Source organism: Muscardinus avellanarius (assembly GCF_963383645.1).
Source record: "Muscardinus avellanarius genome assembly, chromosome: 1".
NCBI classification, from domain to species: Eukaryota; Metazoa; Chordata; class Mammalia; order Rodentia; family Gliridae; genus Muscardinus; species Muscardinus avellanarius.
The window spans coordinates 108017616-108039396 of NC_137786.1; the positions used below are offsets into that span (position 1 = coordinate 108017616).

The 21781-nt window shown below is 44.5% G+C and overlaps 1 protein-coding gene across 1 annotated transcript in view; it reads left to right on the forward strand.

Annotated features, from left to right (window-relative positions):
* Positions 1-3439: 3439 nt before the first annotated feature.
* Positions 3440-21781, forward strand: part of SH3RF2 (SH3 domain containing ring finger 2) — a gene marked incomplete at both ends in the record, with an annotated part of 129176 nt that continues 110834 nt past the window's right edge. The window contains one exon of the mRNA XM_080712203.1: positions 3440-3817. Within this exon, the coding sequence (XP_080568329.1) occupies positions 3440-3817 (378 nt within the window). The remainder of the gene's footprint in view (positions 3818-21781) is intronic.

Sequence of the window (21781 nt, forward strand, 5' to 3'; positions counted from 1 at the left end):
TTTTGGACTTTTGTTGTCATTGTTTTGTGGCACTGGGGATTCAACCCAGGGGCATGCTACCTTTGGGCTATGCCTGCAGCCTTATTCTATTTTTTATTTTGAAACAGGGTCTCACTGAGGGTCTTGTTACGTTGCCGAGACTGGCCTCAAATCTGTGATCCTCCTGTCTCAGCCTTCCAAGTACCAGTGCACCACCATGTCTGGCTTCTCCATGTTTTAAACTTTGTGTACATTTAGTTTTTTGGATTGACATGGAAAAACTCTGAAATACATATAAACCACCCCAGTGCTTTTAGGTGTCTTGGTCCCCTCGTAAGATTGTCCATGGAGCTCTATCTAAGTGTATTTCATGTAATGAAGAATTATTATCCTCATGTTAAAATTAAAGATATATATGTTTATATATTTTTTCAATACTGGCGGTGGAACCCAGGGGCATTTTACCTCTGAGCTACACCCCCAGCCCTATTTTTTTATTCTTTATTTTGAAATACGGTCTCACTGAGTTGTAGAGGGCCTCACTAAGTAGCTGAGGGTGTCCACAAACTGTGATCTTCCTGTCTCAGCCTCCCAAATGCTGGGATTACAAGCGTGCACCATCACACACAGCTGAATATATATTAAAAAAAACATTCATGCCAGGCGTGGTGGTGCACACTCATAATCCCAGCATTTGAGAGGCTGAGACAATAGGATCACGGTTCAAAGACAGCCTCAGATACTTAGTGAGGTCCTTTGCAACTCAGTGAGACCCTGTTTCAAAATAAAGAATAAAAACAGGGCTGAGAATGCAGCTCGGAGGTAGAATGCACCTGGATTCCATCCCCAGTACCTCAAAAAAAAAAAAAATTAAAATTAAAAAAAAGAACATTCATGCCAGTTGTGGCAGTGCACACTTGTAATCCCAGTACTTGGGAGGCTGAGATGGAGTATTACAGGTTTGTGGCCATCCTCAGCTACTTAGTGAGGCCATTTGCAGCTCAGTGAGACCCTGTTTCAAAATAAAGAATAAAAAAACAGGGCTGGGGGTGTAGCTCAAAGGTAGAACGCCCCTAGGTTCTATCCTCAGAACTGCCCCCCCAAAAAAAAAATTAGAAAAAGAACATTCAGTTTCCAATCCCAGTTCTGTCTCTAACTCACCCAGCAACTTCAAAGGATCTCTTGATCTCTCTGGGCCCAGCTGCCTCTTCTGCAAGCAAAGTTGATTGGTCAATTTTCATCATTATCTTTTGACTTCCTGCCATCCTAGGCGAGGATTAGCTCCCTTGAAACATCTCTTAAAGCTAGATGGCTCTATGTATGATGCAGCCAAGAGCACAGACCACCTGCCTCCCGCAAGCTGTGATTTCTGGGTAATTTCTTTCCCCGCTCTGTCTCTGTTTCCTCTTCTGGACAGTGTAGGTAAAGAGTCTAGTGTACCCTCAGGTTGTTAAAAGGGTTAAGCAGGTTAATACAGGTAAGGTATTTAGTACAGTGCTTGCCACAGATAAGGGCTACCCTTGCATTAGGTAATACTATTATTATTTACTTACTCAATTGGATACCTTTGTAAATGTGCATGAGATGAGCTATTGATAAATCAAAAAATGGAAGTGGGAGGCATTATTGGGGGGTCTGAAAAGACTACCGTGGGCAGGAGGAGAGCTGGAATCATTGCTTTTCCTTTTTTAAAAAAAATCCCTCTGTCCTTTGATTTTTCAAATATGTATATGTACACACACCTTTTTCTTAAAAGAGATTGGGTCAAAAGATCACTTAAGTCCCTCTCGTTCCTAACTTCAGGGGCTGAGCAGAGTTTGTAAGGTGCAGTATTTTCCAGGCGGCCAGCTTATCTTTGTTATCACAGCTACCATTCATATGTCTGACCTTTTCAGGAAATCCATATAAAGGTTTAAATAAACACAACCCCTTGACATGTCTATTACTGAGCAGGTTTCAACTTCTGGGGTAGGAAAGAAAATCACAATATAAACTTGGTAGATACTTTGCTGTAGGAGCTGACTTATAGTTTGCCTCTAACAATCTTTTCTCAGAAGCTGAAGCAGGGTCATAAAAGAAAGATCTGCGGCAGACAATGAATTCAAGACGCGCGCGGCAGGCAGGCGGCAGCCCGGCGGTGAAAGCGTTAACTGGGCCGGGTAAGGCGATCCCAAGAACTGAGCAGGACTGGAGTTGTAAAGTTTTCAAAGCGAGTCAGCGCGGCTGGCTCTCTCGCCGGGAAAGGCCACCGGAGGAGCCAGCGCCTCTGCGCAGCGAGCACAGGACCAGCGCCCCGCAGAGCCCAGGTCAGTGGCCGCTCTCCCCGGGAAGGCGCGGCGCCATCTCTCCTCCTGGGGCGCCAGGGCGGCCCTCCTCACCGCCCGCCCCGGCCCCAAACCTGGCAGCGGTCCACCCAGGCCTGGGCTCCTGCGACCCACGGCTGGCCGTTTTCCAGGAGTCTTTTCTGAACCGGTGACTTGGTTTCAGCGATCCAAAAGGGTACTGATTCTGAGACAAAAAATGGCTTTCAGAGCGCTCACACCCCTACCTGTGCCTGCGGCCTCACCTTGACCAGCCAGAATTCCTGTCAGCTCCCCTTGGAAGGAGAACAATTGTCAAAGTAACTAAACAGCCTGCACACCTCAACAGGCTGCACACCTCGCCTCGTGAGAGAAGATTGTCTTTGAGGCTAAGATAATCTGGGGAAGGAGAGAGAGAGAGAGAGAGAGAGAGAGAGAGAGAGAGAGAGAGAGAGAGAGAGAGAGAGAGAGAGGATCTCAAAGAAAAAAAGCTTCCAAGTACCTGGCCCATAGTTAAGGCCAAACAATTTTGAACACCGGGTTTTAGTAGGAATTTTTCTTGTATTTTGCTAGAACTAAACAGTGGAGGAAGATACATTTTGAAGGAAATAATTCTACAGCTGCATGGGATTCAGACAAACTTGCATTATTAAACTTATCTGCATATGATGCGGACCACAGACAAACTTAAATCAAAGAGGGAGGAACAGGTAGATAGCTAACAGAATTACATCCTGAGGGGCTTTGCTTTGAGAATTCACCTGCCCCAGCGCTTTCGCGGGGCTGGGGTAGAGAGGAGCGGGCAGCCACCTGGGCTGGCCACTTTGGCCTCCCTGAAGCCAGCCACCTGTGGGCTCCCTCTGACCCTTGCTGCAGGCAGCACAGGCACCAATGAGTCTCTCGCTGCCAGCACTGAAGCAGAATGAGTCACCTGAAAGTTGGGTTCCGGAACAAAGTACTTGCAGAGTCTCTTCTGAGACACTGCCTCCACGTAGGTGGGATATACCTCTCGGAGCAGTCACGTTCTTTCCTCCCTTGCTTTCTCCTTCAAACAGGCTTGGGATCCTGCCGCTCTCAAGAAAGCCAGCTCTGCCCCCTCCACTCAGCCGTCCCTACGATGTGGATCCTGCTTCCGATCGGGGCTGGAGTTTGAAAATAAAATGGATGATTTGACATTACTTGATCTTCTGGAGTGCCCCGTGTGCTTGGAAAAGCTCGATGTCACAGCCAAAGTCCTCCCTTGTCAGCACACCTTCTGCAAACCATGTCTACAGAGGATCTTCAAGGCCCACAAGGAGCTGAGGTGCCCCGAATGCAGGACCCTGGTGTTTTGCAGCATCGAGGCACTGCCGGCCAACTTGCTGCTGGTGCGCCTGCTGGATGGCGTGCGCTCGGGGCAGAGCTCCGGGAGAGGGGGCTCCTTCCGCAGGCCCGGCGTGCTGACCTTACGGGACAGCAGGAAAAGCAGGGCCAGCCCCAGAAGCCTGCAGGCCAGCCCTTTCCAGCTGGTCCCCAACATCAAGATCCACATGGATGGGGTAAGAACACTCTTACTTGTTCACATTATGTCCGGCTGGAGGTTGGGTATATGTATTGGGAAGACGGGATCGTCTTTTTTTAGTTACTTTTAGAGCGCCGCTGATGATTCCCCAGAGATAACTTTCTGGGAAATGGTCACCAGTTTACTGAGATTTGGTGGAATCCTGAACCACCTAGTCCGTCTGAGAATCTCCCTTAAGGCTTCTAAAGCTCCCTAGGTTCTCTTTATCTCTTGTCCAGAGGTAGAGCAAAGAAACTCTTTGGGATTACATTGTTTTGTCTTTCATTTCTGCTGTTCTGAGGCCTAGCCAGAGAGAGGGTGAGAAAGACAAAAAGAAAATGGAATTGCTGGTTGTTTTCAAGATCTCTGAGAATTTTTCAGATGCCAGAGATTGTTCGAATTTTACCCAAATCTGTCTTCCCATCCCTATTAAGGCACTATTATCCACCCATAAGGTACTATTATGACAATGCTCATTCATAATCTATTCAAAGCTCTCAAGATACTTGACACCTGAGATGGTGTAAGAGGCGAGTGTCTATGTGGGTGGACTCGCTGAGAGCAAAGGCTGGGCCACAAACAGCAGATGTGCAGAGGAGCCCTGCAGATGTGTCTCACTTGGCAAAACCAATAGAAGGCACACAAAATGCACATCAGAGGCTGCGGTGGAAGCACAAACAGCCTGGGTGAAGCCACCCAGGAGATGGGCAGCAAGTCCCTCTGTCCTGTCCAGCTCTGCAGACACACCCTGGGGTACGCCTGACCTGCAGTGAGCCCCACTGTGGGAGGCTGGGTAAGGGTACATCCTGAGAGCATACAAGGACATGGCCTTTGTATGACCAACAGGATTATGCGCTGTCACCCCTGGCGTCTGTGTGTCACAGCAGACACAGAGCTGTAGCTCCCATTGTTGGCATGCTTAGACAACCAAAGCTGGCACCCGCAGGGTCCTGCGTGACTCTGCTCTGAAGAGTAGGAGGGTTTTGCACGGGACTTGGTCCTCACTGAGAAGAAGTATGTGATTCAGAAACATTTTCTGAAGTTTCCCCTCCAGGAGCTCAGCCACCTTGGGTTCTGTGCACCTCTAAGGCCTCCTCTGGTAGGATTGTGCAAATACTCAAAATGAGAGTGGGGAGAAGTGAGATGGTGGTGTGACTTCCTCACCGCTGTGAACGCATTCCAGAAAAGGGTTTGGCGCCCCTCTGGAAGTCTCTCCACTAGCCCTGCCTGAGTCATCAATCAGAATCCAGGGGCCTGCAAAGGCAGAGTGGGGGTGGGGAAGCAAGCCTTTCTCAAACATGCCTGGTTTATAGAGGAAAGGGCTCTATCTCAGGATCACAAATCTCCCTTGAATTCCGAAGACCCCAGGGTGAGCAGGGGGGACCAGCCCTCCCCTGCTGCAAATGTCTGGCTTGCCTTTCAGGAAGGTGTCATTTCTTTCTAAGGAGAAGTTGTCAGAGTGGGAGGAGGCGAGTCCCTTACCAGCCTCACATACCTTTGTTGAGGTTTTCATCCTGTGGCTGCGTTGCTAAGAAAAGGTAGCAAAGAGTAGGTCCAGAGCCACCGAGGTTTTGAGCCAGAGAGGATTTGAGGGCCCTCTCAGCACAGGGGACTGAGGCAAGAGCTAGCCACACATCGCAGAGAGCTGTTAAGATACAGCATGTCCTTGGAACTCTTCTGCAGGGATTCATAACAGCACACTAAGGCACGAGTGGTATGTCTGTACCCACTCTGCAAGCTTCTCTGGAGCAGGGCCGGCCTTGAGGCTGAAGTGCAGAGCCAGTCCTTGAAGGGCCTCTGCTTCCAGGCAGGACCCGGTTTATAGAGTCTCTGCAGAAGAGCAGGCCGGGCAGCCTCCCCACCCTCCTTATTTTCTACATTTCCTGAGCTCTCCTTTCTTTTCTTCTTCTTTTTATTAATATGTGGGGTGGGGGTGCTGGGAATTGATCCCAGGAGCATTCTACCTCCAAGCTACACCTCATCCCTTTGTGTGGGGGTGGGTGGGTGGGTGGGAGTGGGTCTGGGGAAGGAACCCCGGGTCATTCAACCTCCGAGCTACACTCCCTGCCCTAGTTTTTATTCTTTAATTTGTAACAGGGTCTCACTGAGTAGTTGCAGAGGGCCTAAGTAGCTGAGGCTGTCCACGAACCTCGATTCTCCTGTCTCAGCCTCCCAGATGCTAGGATTACAAGCGTGCGCCACCACGCCCGGCTTGGCCCTTCTTTCTTGAAGTATTCCTCTCATCCTTTGCCTGTCTCAATGGGGATATGAACGAACCCATCCTCGCTATAAATATGGTGTCATTTTTTCGCCTTCTTTTACTGGCCAAATATAACCATCTCTCCTGTAAGTGTGAAAGCGACCATGCATCCTTCAGTTAAGAAAATGCCTGAGGTCAGAGAAGTGGACTTGCAAACTTGGCCACATTCTCTGGAGTTACTTGCCCTCTCTGCCTCAGTTTATCCAGCCTACCCTACCCGTCAGCTACCGATACTTGCTCCCCACCTTCTTCCAGGACAGTGTGAAAATTATCTTCACAGCATATTGTATTACCTCAGAAAATACCTGCTAGGTAAATGCAAAGTATCATCATTAGCATTAATTTAAGCTTGTTGCAGGACTTTGGGCAAGCCACTTAAGTTTGCAGGGTCTCAATTTAAAATTCTGTAAAATGGAAAAAATGTATTGTAAAAACAGAGAACCATTGTAAAGCTTAACTAATTAGTGTTTGCAAAGCACTTTGAGAGCCTTAGATGAAAGGCATTTGGAAGATCGTTATCATAGTAAACATTATTATTGACTGTTTATTGTGCCCTGCGTGCATGAAGCATTCTATAGAACTAAGAAAGGGTGCTAGCCCTTGCAGGAGAATGTGACGGGTACCATTATTAAACAGGAGTCTGTGATGAGTCCAGGCCGGGATACTACTAAGTATAAAGTACTCTCCTAAGAGGGCACTAAATAACCTGCTGTTGCAGGGAACCATTTGGTAAAACACCTCTTCCAGGGGACTCACTGATAAAATGACACTCTGAAAGAGTTCATTTAACTTTCTGTCCATGAGCTTTTTAAACCCAAAGTCTGTTCTGTTCACCTTGGCTCACTTAAAAAACAAGCTCATCGAGATCTTTTTGTTGGCTCAAGAAGGCCCGATGCATCTTGTGTCAGCCAGGGTGGGACCAATAGTCACGCCTCATGGTGCCAGCCCAAGAGAGAGAGAAAACTCGCCCATTGTGCCTACACATCCAAATACCTCCCAAGCTGATTGTGCAAAAAAGAAAACTTGAGAAACGGCCGCAGGTTTTTACTTCATGCAATTAGTTCAAAGCAACAAGTAAGATCGACAGACACCGGAAGACCTACCTCTTAGTGCAAATCCAGGTGGTTCCTTTTCTTTCTGAAATGCAGTCAAGTCGAAGGGACTTTGCAAGCCATCAGAAGGATTAGGAGTTCCTGAATAGCCCATTGCTTCCTCCTCACTCTATTACTCTTTAATAATATTTCTGAATTAGGACAGGCAGTAAAGCTGAGAAGAGAGAATTTACAGTCTTAGTTTGGCGACTTGTCAAAATTCGAATCCCAAGTCTGACCCTCAATAGTCGTGTACTTTCGGTGAGTCACTTAAACCTCAGGTCTCCAGTCCATTTACAAATTGAAGATGATAGCGCTACCTACCTCAGAGGGCTCTTGTGAGAAGTAAACGAGATGCTTTACATCAATTAGCTCTTAGCACATTGACTTGCTCACATCAAGTGCTCCACAAATGTCAGCTGCCATGTTCCTGGGGCGACTCCGCACTTTCTACTCCACACTACGCGCCCTCCCTCACCCCTGGTATCAATCAAGGGCCACCCGGGATGGTCCCAGCACCCTATTTTTGGCTTGTTTTCTTTGCCCCCAGATTATCTGTGCCATAATTCAGATGTGTGATTCTTCCCGACATGTGCAGACTTTGTGGATCACTTCCAGGAGCCATAGGGAGCTGGGAGCTGATTCCAGGACAATATTCCCCAACTAGCTTGACTTCCCCAAACAGCCAGTTCAAAGAAAAACAACGCACAGGCCAGGGCCGTGGGCCGTCTCCCAGCATCACTGCCTCTTCATTCTCTGCTCTCTCTTCTCTTTTCCCTGGACTCTCACTCAGCTCCTCAACCCAAATGCTGCAACCCCAGGCCTCACAGGGCTGTGTTCGTCCGGCCTCCATTAAGCATCATATGAACCATACTCTCTGCTACCTCGCTCGCCCCATATCAGGGAGAACGCAGCTGCCACCACCTGCACAGACCAGTGGCTTTGTCCCAGAAGCTTTTCCAGCTGGTGTTGCAAGCATTTGGGGAGAATAAATGAGGTCAGAAGGCGCCTGAGGGAACTGAGCCTGGATAGAAAACAGAAGGTGGTCCAGCTCCTTTCCTGGGTCCCAAATGTGCTCTGAGATAGAGCTGTTATACAGACAGTGTTGCCTGCTAAATTTGCAAGGAGACTGAAAGCACCCCAGACCCCTGAAAACAGCAGGCAGGTGCCATCTGGGACAGCTAGGACCATATGTGGCAGGTGGAGGGAGACAGGCAGAGGCTGAGGAGGGAAGTCAGACAACCAGGTGACTCCCAGCTTCACACACACTCTTGCAAATGTTTTTAAAGCCATATGGTCCCAAAGTGGCACTGCTCCAGCCTCTCTTCATGCGCTACCTTCCTATCACAACCTCCTCCATTTGACTGCTAACTGTAAACGTTTAAGTAAAGATTTATGGTCAGCCGGAGCTGGGTTTGTAATGGGATTCAGTTATTCATTAGCTTTGAGGTCTTAGGCAAAGTCACGTAACTTCTCTGATCCTCAGTTCCCATATTTATAAAATAGAGATAATAATGGTATACATGTATCATAAGGCTATTCTGAGGTTAAAACAAGATAATGCATATACAGAGTTTAGCACAAGTGCATAATAGGTGCTAATGAATGCTAGCCACAAGCTGGGAGCAGTGGCACACACCTGTAATCCCAGGTCTTAGGAGGCTGAGACAGGAGGATCACAGGTTTGAGGCTAGCCTCAGCAACTTAGCGAGAACTTGTTTTGAAATAAAAAATAAAATAGGTCTGGAGGTGTATCTCAGAGGTAAAACTCCCCTGTGCTTTTATCCCTACTACCAAAAAAAAAAAAAAAAAAAGCTAACAACAGTAAAAATCACAACAGTAGCAATGGAGAAGGAGTTATTGTCTCAGGCACTGGAGTTATTTTCACACGCATATAAATATTGAGGGCCCCATTTTAAAAACTAAGCAAACGATATTAGGAAAATATCGAGAGGAAAGGAATTCTCAAAAAGACAAAATTGTATGATAGCAAAGACATCAGTGGTTGCTGAGGTTCCAGGTTGGGGAAAATCCGACTCAGCAGCCGTGGGAGGAAGTTTCAAGGGGCGATGGAGCTATTCTGCATTCTGAGTATGTAGGTAGTCCAAGGAATCTATGAATGTATTAAAATTCATAGAAATACATCAAGAGAAAGATACCAATTTTCTAGGTGGTAGTTGGAAAAATAATACTGGAAAAGGGAAAGAGAACTCTGGTCCATTTATTTTAGTCTCTGTCTGATTTTCACCTGACCCACTCAGATTTCCTTTCACCTCTCCATGTATTGGGTTAATGCAATTTCTGGGAAGAAATCTGCTATCATCTAGATGATCAGGGTCATTCTTGCAGGTGGGCTCCTCCCTGGTTTAGTGAGTCAAATATTCTACTACCTGCCTTAGTTTTCTTGTTGGGTAAAGGTGTCTGGCCAAACACAACAGCTCATTCCCCATGGGATGGCCTAAGCTCTGAGACAGAGGGGTGGGGCAGGAGGTTTTCCTCACTCGACCTAAATTAACCCCCACGTGCACTGGGAGAATGTCACCTGAGGTATTAACCAATGCAAGTTTCTGTGTTGCTTTCCCTTCCTCTTAGAAAAGATTGTCTACCCACTTGTCCCTTCACACCATAAAGAGACGTGGAGAGAGGGAAAGTTCTTATTCAACCCATGACTCATGAAGGACATCCTCATCCCAGCTGTTCTGAGTGCATGGCATTGCTTTGGGCTTATCAGAGACCAGCTCAAATACAACTCTATTTGGATTTCTTCTCCCTTTCCTCCCCATTCTTTGTATTCATGCTTATACCTTAGACCAGCCTTTAGTAAGGTATATTTTGTAAACTCTTAATGGATGTTCCACAACATTTGCTCCAGGGTCAAATGAATGTGAGATTAAAACAAAAATCAAACTTTTTTGTGATGGTACTGGGGATGGAACCTGGGGGCATTCTACCTCTGAGCTATACCCCCAGACCTACTTTTTGGGGGAGGAGGGAACAGGGTCTCACTAAGTTGCAGGTGGCCTAAGTTGCTGAGGCTAGCCACGAACCCATGATCCTCCGATCTCAGCCTCCCGAGTACTGGAGTTACAAGTGTAGTTACAAGTGTGCTCCATCACTCCGGCTCCAAACTTTTTTTTTTTTTTAAGAAAGTTGTAGGACTTTGGCTGCCAGGCTATTTCTAAAACATTTAGCATGCAAATAGATTGGGTATCTCTTAGTGAGAGATCATAATAAGAAACATTTCCCAACACGTTAGTGGGAAATCCATTTCATTTCGTTCAGTGATGCTGGCAATCCTCTCTCCTCCCTTTTATTAGCATCTCAGTAATATTAATTGTTCATGGAACAAAAGTTGGGAACAGCTATCTCAGACTTAACATGCTCAGCGAAGATGCAAAAGATATTTTTAGACAACTCTGAAACTCACTATCACCTCCTTCTGCAGTATTTATTTAGTTCCTGCCAGTTTCCAGTTATAGACACTATAGTAACCTACACAGCAAAGGTGTTACCTTCGCAGTGCTAACTGTCCAACTCAGACTAGTTTTTAAACCAACTATTAGTATACACATATGTGCATAAATACACACACGAGTGTATACATATACATCAGAGATATGGATAACTGATTATATCATCCATTATAAGATGCATTCTGTTTAGTATATCCCTGAGGGGATAAAAGAGACAATACCATGTTAGATGCTCACTGTAAGACACATTCAGTCTTAGAAATGTTAATAGGTGAAAGAAGAGGTGTCTTCCTGAAATATCGCCTTATTCCATGTATATAAAATTCTAAAAAAAAAAACTATATAGTGATTTTAGGGTTAATGGAAATATTTTGTTTGCAGCATAGAGATTTGTCAAAATTCATCAAACTGTACACTTAAAATGGATGCATTTTTGTATGTAAAATATAACCCAAGTCTTCGAGTCAAGGACTGACTATAGTAGTTGAGAATGTTAGGTGGCAAGGTGGCTCAGTTTGAAGGAAATGAAGCTTGGTCAATAGAAAAAGAAACTTCCTAAAAAATAAAATAAAAACAGGAGCATTGAAGGTTGGGAAGATTGTAGTAAAGGGATGGAAAGGCAGGATCTGTTCTGGGCATGTGAATGCTAGAAAAGGCAGGACAGAGAAGGGGTATGCTGAATCAGAATGGAAGTTGGAAAGGATGGAGAAGGAAACAGATGGAGAAGAGATAGGCTGACTAGATACCTGCCTTCTTATCGGGTGACTAGATACCACGGGGAAGATGAATGCCAATTGTGCTCCGTAATAAAATCTCTCCAACAGCCATCATGCCCAGCTGGTTACGTGCCAGCATGTCCCTATCAGCTATAGCTACAGAAACTTGATGGATTCAGCAGCAAAACATGATATCTCTGCTCCACACGGGTCACTGGGCTTACAGGGTAACCGAGGAGCAGACTACATGTCACTGGCAGATGGAGCCATTCTTTTCTACTGAAATGGTCAAGTACCTGATAAACCAACTGCATATGAATACCAACCAGAGAATCAAAAGCAAACGACAGAACTCAGACAAGAAAGGGCAAGGCCCTTCACCACGAGCAGCTTCCTGTAGCCGTGGTCTGTTCGGCCCCCAGAGTCACGCTGGTCTGGATCCCCAGCTCAGAAGCCAGAGAACTCCACCACCTGTTCCTCTGTGCTAGCTTTGTGCCAGGCTCTGTCTAAAAGTCACACGAAGGGTGCTCGTGGGCCCAGACTCCAGGACTCAAATAGCAGCTGAGTTCATCTCAGATCTCTGTCATTTCTCCAAGCTTTTCCAAGGCACCAAGAGAACAGATGACTTATATTTCAAGACTGTGCTCAGAGGAGGTAGCCCACAGCCTAGTCCCTATTAGAAACTAAAATATTTCTTCAGTGGAAGAGTAAATACATAAACACATTGATAGTTGTGGAAGATGTCATAAAATCATGGAATAACTCCTCCTTTTGCAGAAATGAGCCTTTCATGAATTAAGCCATCATAGAGCTATGTGGGGAATGAGCTGTGCACTGTATCAAGGATAAAGGATGTGGTGACTGGAATACTTCTGACGTGAGTCACCTCATGAAGTGCTCTTTTGGGTGACAAACATCACTCTCTGGAAAACACAGTGGGCTAGGTTCAAAATCACTTAACTCATGAATTACTAACCTGAAGAAATGCCATTCTGCATATGGGTAGACTCCAGCATCATCTGTGACAAAGTCCATGTGCTCCTCTGATCTTGGGAGAAACACTTTATCACGAGTTAACTGACATTTAGTAACATGGAAACCAGTAATAGAAAAAGACTCTAAAAGAATTTATTGCTGAATTGACCTGGCTTCCACTAGGAAGGTGAAGACATGGCCCCTGTACCTCTCAAGCTGCAAAAATTCCACATTTATCATTTTTTCAATAATTATATTTGTATTATAATAAAATGTATGTAGTATAAAATCCACCATTTTAGCTGGGAGCTATGGCACAAAGCTATAATCCCAGTACTCAGGAGAAGCTAAGGTAGGAGGATTGTAGGTTTGAGGACAATCTCAACTACTTAAGGAAACCTTGTCTCAAATTTTAAACAAGATCTGGGCGTGGTGATGCACGCTTATAATCCCAGTACTTAGGAGGCTGGGAGAGGAGGATCACAGGTTCACAGCCAGCCTCAGCTACTTAGGCCCTCTGCAACTTAGTGAGACCCTGTTTCAAAATAAAAAATAAAAAATAGGATTGGGTGTAGCTTGGAGGTAGAATGCTCCTGGGTTCAAGCCCCAATACCACAAAAAATAAAAATAAAAATAAAATACGAAGACAAAATGAATCAAAGGGACTTCAGATAAATGAAGAAAGACATCAGTAGAATTCTACAGATGAGGAGAGACATCAGTAGTATAGTGGCAGGGGAAAGTGGGGAAGAGAGAAAGGAGACCTGATGAAGGCAACAGTTCAAATAACACTATATATATGCAATTATCAACATCAAGCATATATGTCAGGAGGGAGAGAAATATAGCTTAGCACTGGGGCACTGGGGCACTTCTCTGGGTTCAGTGTCACAAAAGAAAAGATGATTGAGATGAGATGAGATGAGATGAGATGAGATGAGATGAGATGAGATGATGAAGACTAGAGAGAAGAAGAGAGAAGAGAGGAGGGGAGGGAAAGGGAAAGGAGAGGAGAGGAGAGAAGAGGAGAGGAGAGGAGAGAGAATGAGGAAAAAAGAGGAGAGAAAAGAAGAAAAGAGAAGCAAAGCTATAGTAAAGCTTGCCTCACAGGTTTATTGGGAGGATTTAATAAGACAATATCTATAGGATGCTTAGCACAAATTGGACATCAAATAAGCCGTAGTAAGGCTATCTGCTTGTACTCATCCAAGTAGGTTTATCTCTTAAAGTACTATCACACTTACCACAGATGAGCATTTCCCTGTGCTGTAGACATGGAGACAATAATGAGCATGGCATCATTTGGGGCATAAATTAATTCTTACAGGAATTATCTTACCCAGAGCCTGCCAGTTATTAAGGTCAGTGACGATGAACTCTGGCATTGCTATTATTAATATGGCCCAGGACTCATTCATTCAACAGACATGTACAGGATGCCTTTGGTGGGCTCCTGTGGAGAATGAAAGTAGATGGGAGCTGATCCTTGTCCTCAAAGAGTTCATGGTCTTTGGGGAGAGAGATCGACATGTAAACTAATAATTGTGATGTAGTTAATGTCTTAAAATAAAAGTTTTCACAATGTGTTAAGGCAGCACAGGTGAAGGACTGGTCCACTTGACCATCAGAGTAGCTGTGCAGAGAATTTACTTTTTCACTGCTTGGGCTAAGCCCTTGGACTACAGACAAACCACAGAGGTGGGTGCCACTGGTGTCATTATACACTAGAGGTTCCTGCTCTTTGCTAATATTAAGGAAACAAAATAAGAGAAGATGATACAAATCAAATTGTGGCATCCCTGAAGTATTTGTAGAAGCATTCAAGGAAGTTATCAAGGTTGCGTGTGTGTGTGTGTGTGTGTGTGTGTGTGTGTGTGTGTGTGTGTGAGACTGGGGACTGAACACAGAAGCATTCTACCTCTGATCTACACTCCCAGCCCTATTTTATTTTTATTTGGAAATAGGGTCTCTCTAGGTTGATGAGAGTCTCACTACTTGTTGAGACTGTCCTTGAACTTGAGATCCTCCTATCTCAGACTCCCAAGTACTGGAATTACAAGCCTGTGCCACCACACCCAGCTCAAGGTTGCATTTTTTTTTTAAAGGCACATGGTCTGATTCCTAATCATGCGTCATTAACAGGAGTCCCTGATGTTGAGGATTGCAACCCTCCAAATACACTGAGAGACACGTACATTGGGTGGTGAGTCCTGGCTTCTTGGTCCCGATGGTGCTGGTTTTGGGAAATATGCCTTTCAGGTTCCATTCACATGCACATGTGAATAGAAAGATGCAAAGACTCCAAACTGCCAGTGTTGGGGTAGCCAAGAATGGCAGGGACCACCTTGTCTGGGGACTGCACTATGTAGTTGACTGCAACTATTCTCAGGCCTCGCTGTAGCCTACATTCATCTCTGGGGAGTCAGCACTGTCTTAGACCCCAGACCAGCCCTAGGTTCCTCCTGGTCTCCAGGGTGCCCAGTGCTGTCGTCCAGCCTCCACAGCACGCCAGGCTGCACAGTACCATCTACTCACCATCAGCTCTGTGAATAAGGATATATCTTGTCACCTCTACTGAGCACAGTGCCTGAAATGCAACCAGCATTCACTCCGTAATTATTGAGTGTCTAATGCTTGCTTATATTGCAAGAAACTGCAGAGGGATTCACCAGTTTCGAGGTTGAAGAGCTTCCCCCAAGGCTAGAAGAGCCATTCTGTCCCCAGCTTCTCTACCTGTCTTATTGACAAGGGTGTTTCTTGACATAGGGCCAGGTGTGTTCGGAATGGCACGCTGGTGCTTGCAAGGGGATTCAGAAGTAATTGGGAGGTGAAAAAAGAAGTCAAACCAGAATGGGGCCAGATTGCAAGAACACCAACTGACTGGCATGCCAAAGCCTTCTGTGAGTAGGTTGCCCTGGTTTTTGCAGAATTAAGAATGATATCACCATACACATAAGTGTATTTTAATTGGTTGCCAAGGCAATGTGACAGTATCACTGTGCACAGAGCAGGAATAGAACTCTGCAGGGCCGTGTTCGGGGAGGGTGTTTATCTGCAATATTAACAAGCTGCCTGGATATGAGAAAGGCAAGGTACATCTTGCCTGGGACTTTGCTTAATATACAGAAATGGCTGATTAATCGAGGGGCAAAAGAAAAAGCTTCCCTCCCCCCTCTTTGGAGAAGCAAGAGAGGTGTCAAATATCTCCTTGGAGTTGAGAGTTCTGGATGAGGGAAATCTAACTACATTGTCTCCATGCTTAAAGGACAGAGAAATTAAGTGAGAGAAGAATGGAAAGAGATAGTAGTGTTCTCTTCCTCCTGAGAGATGATAAAAAGGCCCCAAGGTGCAAGCGTCTGCCTTTTAACAGGAAAAAAAAAAAAAAGTCCATCTCTTCTTTTTACTTCCCTTTGTATTAGAAATGAAGAGAACTGGCAATTAACGCATTTCATTCTATTCTCTTGTTTTTATTTTCTGTAGTCTGAAAGACTCAGGGTTTTTTCCACAACCATTAGTCTTTGTGGTTGAGACCTGCCTGGTTCTCTTACCTTACTTCATTCTTATTGCTTTCCCAAGATCTGGAAAATCAAGCACTCCACTCAAGTCCCACAGAGTGCTCCCTCTGTTTGGGCGAGAAGGGAGAAAGCAGGAAAAGAAGGAAACCAGAGAAGAGGTAGATGTAGTTGTTAATCATCACCTTAATAAATACTACCACCACGTAACATATGCCATGTGCCAGACACTGTGAAAGTAAATATGCTTCCTCCTCCTCCAAGGGGAGGTCCGTGGTATTTTTCCATTTTTTGCAGATAAAACTGCTAGGAAGTGGCAGAGCCAGGACTGGAACCTGATCTGGCTGCATCCAAAGTCTGGGCTCTGGCAAGATTAGTCCAAGAGCAGTGTGATGTTTTCTTGGAGCCCCCGTGGCCCCTGCACTATCCACCACCGCTGGTTGGTTCCTGTTGGCGCCTACATCACCATACTAATGTTGATAAGCTTAGGAGCATGATTTAATCCTCAGCAAATCTAGCTCCATGTTAATGATGTGTTATGTCATAATTAGGTACAACTTGGCCAGAAATTAAAGAATTTAAGTTTTAGCTGGGCGTAGTGGCGCACACTTGTAATCCCAGGATTTGGGAGTCTGAGATAGGAGGATCATGGTTTGCAGCCAGCCTCAGCTACTTAGTGAGGCCTTTTGCAACTCAGTGAGACCCCATTTCAAAATAAAAAAAAAAAAAATAGGACTGGGGGTATTGCTTGGAGGTAGAATGCCCCTGGGTTCCATCCCCAGTACCACACACACAAAAATTCAAGTTGTAAAAATAAGTTTAGGTGAACAGAGCGGGAGTCAAGAATGAGGGAAATGGAGTAAGAGAAAAGAGGATAGAAAGGGGGAAGGCAGAAAAGATACAGGAGAGATCTAGACCTGGAAAATAAAAACCAGGGTAGGAGGAAAACTGGGAGGGAAGCCAATCAGAAATCAAATGTGCAAAGGAGGAATGTTGAGAGGAGATCTTTTATCAGGAGCTAAGACAAGCTCTGGTTCAGAACGGGTCTGCTTTTCATGAAATATAAACAGTCAAAACAAAATATTTATGTTGCATTTCTTGTAAAAACCTGTCTCTGGATTGGCAAAATGGTCCATTATATGTGGAATAAAGAAGAACCTGAAATCCTGTCTAACTGAAAACTAACATTGTGTCATGAAATGTGCCTGAGTGCTTACTAAATCCAAACAATTGCTATGGTGATGAGGAAAATGCTCTGAATTCCAGGATTCCAGCATCTCAAATGTAAAATTTACCCCTTCATGGTTTACAGAATATGTAGAAGATACAGAAGCATATATATATTTATTTATATTTAAGGAAAAAACAGAAATTTAAAGGTTATCAGAAAAATAGGTACTGTTATTGAGCCCTTACAGTCTTCAAGAGCTTGTGCTAAATTCTTTAACTGCAAAATCTTATTTAATCCACAAAGCAACGCCTTTGTATAGATAAGAATGCTAAGGTTCCAAAACAGGCACTTTGTCCAAAGCTACTCATGTAGACTAACTCCAAGCCTATGTCCTTGACCATCATATTATGCGGATTCATCTGCCTCCCTTATGCATAAAATATCCACACCACAAGTCTTTTTTTTTTTTTTTACTTAACACAACATTGGGAAATTTCTCACAAGTCATGTTACTAATTTACATCTCAGCACTCCAAAATTACATAGTACCAACCACACATGAAGGTACTGTATGACTTTTCTAATTCCCTTGTTTTCTAGAATTGCACATCTGAAAGAAGTTTTAGACATCCCCAAAATCAGCCAGCCACCTCTCTCATGCCTCCATTCTCTTTAACTTCCCAAAGAGAACCCCACACACCGGGTGCACTCAACTCTCCAGGGCCTGGATAAACTAACTCTATTCCCTCTATCTCTGCACAGTAATCCTCGAAAAGTCTTCCTGAAACTGAGACACACAAACACATTTGTGCCCTCTTTGGTTTTTTTATACTTTTATTGGTGCATGATAGTCTGTCATCCTAATACATTGACAGTGACGGGGACGTACATGCACACAGCACGTGGTGGGCTCGCCCCGTTCCCTTCTCACCCCTTCCCCACGCACGGTAATGAGATGGGCAGTGTCATTCTCACGTGTGTACACAACATCAGTGGAAGTGTTTCCTTCACTTATTTCCCTCCCTCCCACTCAGACCACCTCCCCCCCCACTGGGATTTCCCCCCCATTGTCTAAAGCGCCTCTTATATTCCGATTACTCCCTAGTTTCCACATATGAAACATAGGACTCTTCACTTTTTGTGACTAGCTGATTTAATTCAACAAAGGATTCCCCAGGTTCATCCATTTTTCCGCAAATCTGCCCCTCTTTGATAAAGAGCCAAAGCTTTTTAATTTTTTTTTTCTTTGCAGAACTGGGGATTAAACCCAGGAGAATTCTACCTCCAAGCTACACCACCAGTTCTATTTCTTGTTTTTTAAACAGGGTCTCACTAAGTTGCAATGGGCCTCACTAAGTAGCTGAAGTTGGCCATAAATTTGTGTTCCTCCTGTCTCAGCCTCCCAAGTACTGGAATTACAAGCATGCCCCTGGCCAACCTACAGGTTTTTAAAGGTAACTCAAAATGGTCACATCTTATTTTAGTATGTTATTTTCTTTCTTATTTTCTTCAAACGGAATTACTTCATTTAATTCACTCAATGAGTTCTAAGGATTCTTAATCCAGAGCAACAAGATAGAGGAAGAATTAAAAGCAGGGGCTCTAAAGTTACAATAGCTGATTTCAAATCCCATTTCCACCTCTCTTGTTAGCCACATATCTTTGAGTAAGTTAGTTAACCTTCCTGAGTTTCAATTTTCCATCAAGCATGGGAATAACATATAAACTACCCCCTCCATTGATGATTAATTGACCTGCTCAAGCACTGTACTATAAATGCACTCAAGACATTAGTAATTTTTGTTATTATTATTATTGCCACTTTCTCTCTGGAGGTACTCATTTTATTACATTGAAAGCACCTAGTCTAAGGTCTAGTTGCTTTCTGGGTTTTGTTTATTTTTGCAGTGCTAGGGATTAAATTTAGGGGCACTCAACTACTAAGCTACATCCCTAGCCCTTTTTTTCTTAATTTTGAGATAGAGTCTTACTATGTTGCCCAGAAACTTGGAACACTCCTGCCTCAGCCTCCTGAGTCACTGAGGTTAACAGTGTGCCCCCTATACCTAGGCTGCTTTCTGTCTAAGCCATCCACAAATAAGCATAATAGGGTTTTGTTCGATCAAACATCTCTGGAGTATCTCTCTGCTGGGAATTCAGATCTCTCCAGGAAGAATTGCCACACTCCTAAGAGAATCTTTCTTAGGATCCTTTCCCTGTAAAGAGCCCCTACCCATGAGAAACCTTGCTAAAATTATGCCTTAACAGAAAGGTGACTCCTAAAAGTATTATAGGAGAAAATAAATTTCTGCTTTACAGTTTAAAGCATATATTTGGCATTATGTGTGCATATAGGCTTCCAGTATAAAGTCCATGAAAGAAATAAACTCTGCATTTCAAAATAATAAGCATTGGCATCACTCATTACAGAAAGCTATACTGAGTGCTCACTATGCTGAACTAAGCACCAGTATATAACCATAAACAAGACAGACAGATACTGTACACTCTACTTGGATAAAGAACAAAAACAAAAACATTCATGGTCTTGGTTGCCTTCTCCCAGAAGCAGACCCTGAGAAAGAATCAAGCATTCATAGATTCTCCGGGTGGTGTAAGGACATGAGAGGGTAGTTGGTGGCACATAGAGAAGAGAGGGTAGCCAACTGTGAAGCCAGTTACCACAGTGGGGACTGAAGATTAATCTTTAGGAGAAGACCCGGGAAAGTGTAAAACTCAGACCTCAGAATCAGTCTAAACAAGAGATGAGAGATATGGAGTACTTATACTCCATACCTGTCAGTCGTTGGCTAAAGGCTGTCCCCAGGAACAAAGTCGATTCTAGAAAGAGAAAGCTTTCTAACAGACTTGCAGGTGCTGGCATTGGAGGTGAGCTGAATTACCTAATTGGTAAAGGCTTCTGAAGATATGTGAGCAGAACACCAACACACACACTCACACACAACACACACACACACATCACAAACTGTGGCTAAGTGTCTGCTAAATAAACTAAATATAAATAAGTGTGAAATGAAAGGTAAAGGGAAGATCTTTGATCAAAGAAAGCCTCTCTACAGGAAGCATTTATGCTGATTCCCCAAGACTGAGAGGAAGGTAGCCCTATGAAGAACAGAGAGTTGAGAACATCTTGAACCTGTTTACTGAAGGTGGAGAGAACTCAGTGAATTCCAGAAACTGGCTGGAGGGTGATAAGCTGTGAAGTAAGTGGCATGAGATAAGGCTACAGAGAAGGGTTAGAGGGACCAAGAAACCATGGTAACAAAATGAGTTCAGGTCCTAGATGCAATGAGAAAGATTTTGAAATTCAGTTCAAAGTGCTGCGTGCATGTATCTCACTATCATCATGAACTACGTTGTAATGTGAGACTATAATGCACCAAAAGGGTATAAAAATAAATTCAGTTCAAAATATCACTTTGGATCCTGTGCAGAAAATAAATTGGTGGGAGGGACAAGAATGGAAGTAAAAGACCAATTCTGGTCTTCTGGGTGGGTGGCTTAGACCAAGATGGTAGTGGTGATGGAGAGAAGTAGATGGACCTAAGAGTACATTTGGAAGTAGGAACAGCAGGATTCGCTGCAGATTGGGCTCTATACATCACTAACCTTACTGAAAACTGTTGACTGTAACTCACGTAGCCTCTGCGAGGGTCAGGGACAATTATCTTCATCCCCATCTTATAGGTAAGGAGACCGGGCTCCTGGTAGATCAGCTTGCTCTGGTCACCCAGAGAAAGCAAGAGGCAAACCTTATTTTTGACAAAGTGAATGCTCTGAAAGTCTTGTATTATTGCATTAAAACTGACCAAGGTGGGAACGCACCTCACCATCCACTTCAGTGGTATCCCTCTGCAGAATTTCATCTGGCAGAGGCAAAATCACAGTCATTAAAACTGAAAGCCTGAGTTTAAATTGTTTCACTTGCTAGCTATCACTAAAACTCTCAGAGCCTCAGTTCCCTCCCCAATGAAGTCATAATGTCTACTTCTAGGGAATGTTCATACCATGAAGGGGAACCCTCTAAGACTGAATCACCAGATTGTTCCAGTCAACTCAGCCCACTACCCTGGTGGTGCTCTGGGTCAGGTTTCCCTCCAAGGAGAGCTCAGCTAAGCAAATTCTCCCGATGGTTGTGCCTGGGGCCTGATCTGGACTGTGTAGTGGCATCAAAGACACCCTAAACCAAGCTCCTTGCAGACTTTCTTTTAAAATGCCACCTGATAAGGAATCGTAAAACACAGGTGCTGAGAGCCAAGAAGGGGGCCATAAAGAACATCTGGCCCAATGTCATATTTTATAATTGTGGGTATAATTCTTAATGAGAAGAATGAACTTTCCAAGGTCATACAATTTGCAAGTGAACATGTGCAAGAACCAAACTCCAGGGTTCTGACTCTGAGTCCAGGCACACTGTATTTTAGCAAGCTTCCCTGACTGTTGCCTGGGCCATTGTAATTATTTTGTCAGGCTAGGACCGGAGGCCTCCAAACCAGATTGCAGCCTAAAGAATCCACTTTTAGACCTCTGGTGTTCAGCTGAAATTTGGTCTGAAAAGCAAACAAGCATTTGCATGATCTCACAATTTATGCCAATTTTGAGCCTTAATGGGCAATTTTCCAAGCCTCCGGGAAATGCGCAGGGGACAGGCCACACAGAGAGACGGAATACAACTAAGGCAGCAATGAAGACATCTTTAAAATGTGATGCAAGTGGCATGGAAAAGATGAGAATGGACTTCTC